General features: G+C 38.1%; 2 protein-coding genes across 5 annotated transcripts in view; one reads left to right on the top strand and one right to left on the bottom strand.

The window, feature by feature from the left end:
- Nucleotides 1–1,338, bottom strand: part of LOC104762216 (glycine-rich RNA-binding protein 3, mitochondrial-like) — a 2,956-nt gene extending 1,618 nt beyond the window's left edge. For 2 of the 4 annotated variants that reach the window (XM_010485464.2, XM_010485467.2), the window contains exons 1-5: nt 1,228–1,338; nt 706–854; nt 528–596; nt 299–405; nt 9–90 (exon numbers count right to left, since the gene is read on the bottom strand). In XM_010485464.2, coding sequence (XP_010483766.1) covers nt 9–90; nt 299–405; nt 528–596; nt 706–841 — 394 coding nt within the window. In that variant the 5' untranslated portion in view covers nt 842–854; nt 1,228–1,338. The other 2 variants (XM_010485465.2, XM_010485466.2) reach the window with 2 other exon arrangements.
- The window catches only part of LOC104762213, a 4,328-nt gene continuing 1,838 nt past the window's right edge, over nt 1,589–4,078 (top strand). Inside the window, exons 1-7 of the mRNA XM_010485460.2 lie at nt 1,589–1,719; nt 2,022–2,095; nt 2,317–2,601; nt 2,700–3,260; nt 3,354–3,566; nt 3,660–3,806; nt 3,891–4,063. Coding sequence (XP_010483762.1) covers nt 1,704–1,719; nt 2,022–2,095; nt 2,317–2,601; nt 2,700–3,260; nt 3,354–3,566; nt 3,660–3,806; nt 3,891–4,061 — 1,467 coding nt within the window. The 5' untranslated portion in view covers nt 1,589–1,703 and the 3' untranslated portion in view covers nt 4,062–4,063. The remainder of the gene's footprint in view (nt 1,720–2,021; nt 2,096–2,316; nt 2,602–2,699; nt 3,261–3,353; nt 3,567–3,659; nt 3,807–3,890; nt 4,064–4,078) is intronic.

The raw sequence follows: 4,078 nt of genomic DNA, 5'->3' as shown, positions 1-4,078 counted from the left end.
GCCACCGCCTCCATAGCCCCCACCTCCAAAACCACCACCACTTGTTCTATCATTTGCATAATTTACTTTAACAACCCGGCCATGGAGATCCTGAGGGAAGATTAAGGCAATGGATCAAACAGGGAAATTTATCAGTGAATGTTAAACTCAACAAAACAAAACTTCCAATATCAAATACGAAAATATTAAAAACTGTGAATATGAATATTAGAAATGAAAGGTCTACCCAACCAGACACCAGAAAGCTCACAGACAGATTTACTCTCTCAAAGATTCATAGATCAGCAATTGAACTTACCCGGCCATCCAAAGCCTGGATAGCACTAGAGGCTGCTTCTGAAGAGGTGAATGTAACAAATCCAAATCCCCTCGACCTACCAGTTTCACGATCCAAAATAACCCTAGCTGTGTAAAAACACAGAGGCTGGGTTAGCATAAGGCAACTAACGAAACAAACAAGTGCCTAATTTGTTCACTAACACAGTGTAATAACATTCACAAGAACAGTAAACAGATCAGTTATTTACTTTCAACGACTTCACCATATTTAGTGAAAGCTTCTCTTAAGCTATCCTCATCCATGCTATAAGCCATACCTTACAACAGAAAAGAAAACAAAACCACAAAGTTGGTAACGAAATAACAAAAAATTAAGTAACCAATTCTTCATTTTCCAAAGAGTTTATAAAGCTAGACTAGACTCACCTCCAATGAAGAGCTTAGAAGATGACATACACCTTATAGCCTGAAAAAGCGAGGGGCTTGATAGAGAAACCTGAGCATTGAGTTGCTTGCTCGTCGTCTGCTTCAATATGTTCCCGAATTTACTCAAAAAAGCCATCTCCTTTAGATATCTAAGATGGAAAAGACAAATACTTTTAGTCACCGGAAACTTAAATTAAAAAGTACGGATCATATCATTTCCTCTTTTTCTACTCATATATATATAGGCAAGTTTCATACTTTTCTAAAATCAAAGGTTTTTTAAATTAGAACTCTTCGTTTTGCCTAATCAGACTTTACAAGGAACCAGAACGTGAATTCAGAATCGAAACACAAAGCAGATATGTCAGTCAGTAGCAAAGATCGGAACTAAAATATCGATGAAAATGAAAAGCGAAGAAATGACCTTTTACAATCAGAGACGAGATAACCTTTTACAACAGCTAAAGCTGAGAACTAACTAGGGTTTATGAGAAAGAAATGAGCTTGAAGAGTAAAAAGTACCTCAACACTTCGCTTCCTCTGTGAGATTTCTCGATTTTGTTAAAACCCTACTTGACCGAGTAAAAAGGGTTTATGTAGCGAAGTTGCAAGATCTAAGTTAATCGTGACCGTTCAATCTAAAGATGTTCAGGAAAAGCTATTTTATTAGGTCGTCATTTGTTTTACGTGACAGCTCAGTAGCTATAGCGAATAAATCTCCTTATGTAAATGGGCTTTAACTACCTCATAAGACCTGTTTTCTCTTTTCTACTTGAGGCCCATATATGGCTGAAAGCGTAACCCGACTCACATGACCCGAAACTAAATAATGGGTTGACCCGAAACATGAAATACACAAAAAAAAATGTTGTAGCTTTTTAGGGTTTTGTGGTCTCCGCTAAGTCAGTCCGCCTACACTCACACTCTCTCTCTCTCTCATTTGCTCTTTTCTCTCTTCTTTACCAAGTTTCCGCCGCTAAGCAAAAACTACAACAGCCATGACAAATTCTGACCGTATCCTTCAATTCTCTCTATTCTTTTGTTTTCGCTTTACCAGTTTTTATGTCGTCTAAAGGCTTCTCTGAAACTCAAAAAAAAAAAAAAGTTTTCTTTTTGTTCAAAGGGTTTAATATATAAGTTGATCTCTTGATTTCTAGCTGGATCTGTTGTTACATCTTTTTGTTCTACGATGAATTTAGATTTCTGTAGGTAGTTTCACGTGTATTGTTATAAAAACTTTAACTTTTAGGGTTTATGGTAGATCTGATGTTCTGTTTTTCATAATTGTTATTCCTTAACTTTAAATATATATACAGTTGCTTCAGATATGCTTCACAATTTGTCGCTTGATCCAAAAATCAAGGCTTTGGCTCCTGATTCTGATAATAAGGTATGTTTCTGTGCTCATCTTATGTGTATTTTGTTCATATGTGCTCATTTTTTTGGCCTAGCTCTTTTTTCATTTTGGCCATGTAATTGAGACTGTTGGCCTTTCTGATTCCCGTTTCTCTGAGTTTCTGTCTATTAATTTAAGATCATTCCTCTTAATGTGTTCACTAAGAGGTATTTTTGGATTGGACTTATGAAGGCTTGTGTCCATTTTTGTTGCAGGTGGCTTACGGCGGAAACGGTAATGACTACTTACTCAGTGAAGAGCTAGTGGAGGCTACCAAGAATGGTAAGCCTAGTCTGTTATCTAAAGATGGAGGTTTAACCAAGGACAAGGTTTCAAACCCGAAGAAACTTGGTTACCAAAACTCAGCTTATAACGCAAAGGGTTCATATGGAAAAGGTGCCTACTCTTATGGCTACTATTCTCCAGCATATCAGTATCCAAGATATGGTTACAGTGGGAGCTATGCTTCAGGGAAGAGCAATCTTCAGTATCAGTACCTAGTATGTCCTTTTTTCCATTCATTCAGCTGGAGTCATGATAACTTGGTATGTAGTCTTGACTTATTTATTCATTGATTTATTATCATCTTATTTTGCAGACTCAGCATGGAAGATCAGCTGGTGCAGGTCAATCTTATGGGTACATGGATAACATTTACTCAAATTATGGGATGTGTGGACCTTACTCGAACGGCTATGGATATGGCTCTTATGGTTATGATGCATGGAAGCACATGCCCAATTGGTATGCGGTTAACAACAATTCCTACAAGACAAGAAATGGGTTTCAAGGATATGGCAAAGAAAACATTGAGGGATTGAATGAGCTGAATAGAGGGCCACGAGCGAAGGGTTTTAACAGCCTAGAGGGTTCAAAGGTGAGGACTGTTTCTTCTAAGGAGCATATTGTTACTGAAACTGAGAAACCCAGCGAAGATGGATCTCTTTTAGAGCCCAAGGACTACAATAACAAAGATTTCCCTGAGACCTATTCAGAAGCGAAGTTTTTTGTCATCAAATCGTATAGTGAAGATGATATCCATAAAAGTATCAAATACAATGTTTGGTCCAGCACTCCCAATGGTAACAAGAAGCTGGATGCTTCATATAACGAGGCAAAACAGAAGTCAGATGGCTGCCCTGTGTTTCTACTCTTCTCTGTGAGTGGATGTCAAACTTTTAGTATTTCATCAACCACTGGATTGTATTCCAATTTTAGTTGTAGAGTTCTGATGTTTTCATCTGTTTGACAGGTAAACACGAGTGGACAATTTGTTGGTTTAGCCGAGATGGTAGGCCCAGTCGATTTCAATAAGACTGTGGAGTACTGGCAACAGGACAAATGGATTGGTTGCTTTCCTGTTAAGTGGCATTTCGTTAAAGATATCCCTAACAGCTCCTTGAGGCATATTACTCTGGAGAACAATGAGAACAAGCCGGTTACAAATAGCAGAGACACACAGGAAGTATGTTTGATTACTGTGTTATCTATCATTTTTTGTATTCGAACTGGTGATCTATTATTTATTTTGAACCCACAATGGCCTTTTTGTTTGCAGGTAAAGCTAGAGCAAGGAATTAAAGTAATCAAGATTTTTAAGGACCATGCAAGCAAGACATGTATCCTCGACGATTTTGTGTTTTACGAGAGTCGCCAAAAGATCATTCAAGAGAGGAAAAGCAAACATGTGCAGATCAAAAAACAGGTAACAATCCTCTCTGGTACCAACGTCTTGGTGAAATTGGTTCAGAAATAAGGGAATATATAACAGATTTTGGTATTTGTGCAGGCCTTGGTGGCCAATGCAGAGAAGGGAAACAGTGTAACAAAATATAATCTTGTGAAACCCCAAGAGTCTACGACAGCCTCAGATGAAGTAGCAGCACTAGGAGTTGCGACTGAAGTGGTGAAAGAGAACGAGTTAGCTGTCGAAAAGAATGCTGTTGCTACTGCCTGCTGAACCAACCTTTGGTTTTA

The sequence above is a fragment of the Camelina sativa genome, chromosome 18 (assembly GCF_000633955.1).
Source record: "Camelina sativa cultivar DH55 chromosome 18, Cs, whole genome shotgun sequence".
Classification (NCBI taxonomy): Eukaryota; Viridiplantae; Streptophyta; class Magnoliopsida; order Brassicales; family Brassicaceae; genus Camelina; species Camelina sativa.
Note: the sequence above shows the minus strand (reverse complement) of the source record. Positions and strands in the feature narration are given on the sequence as shown.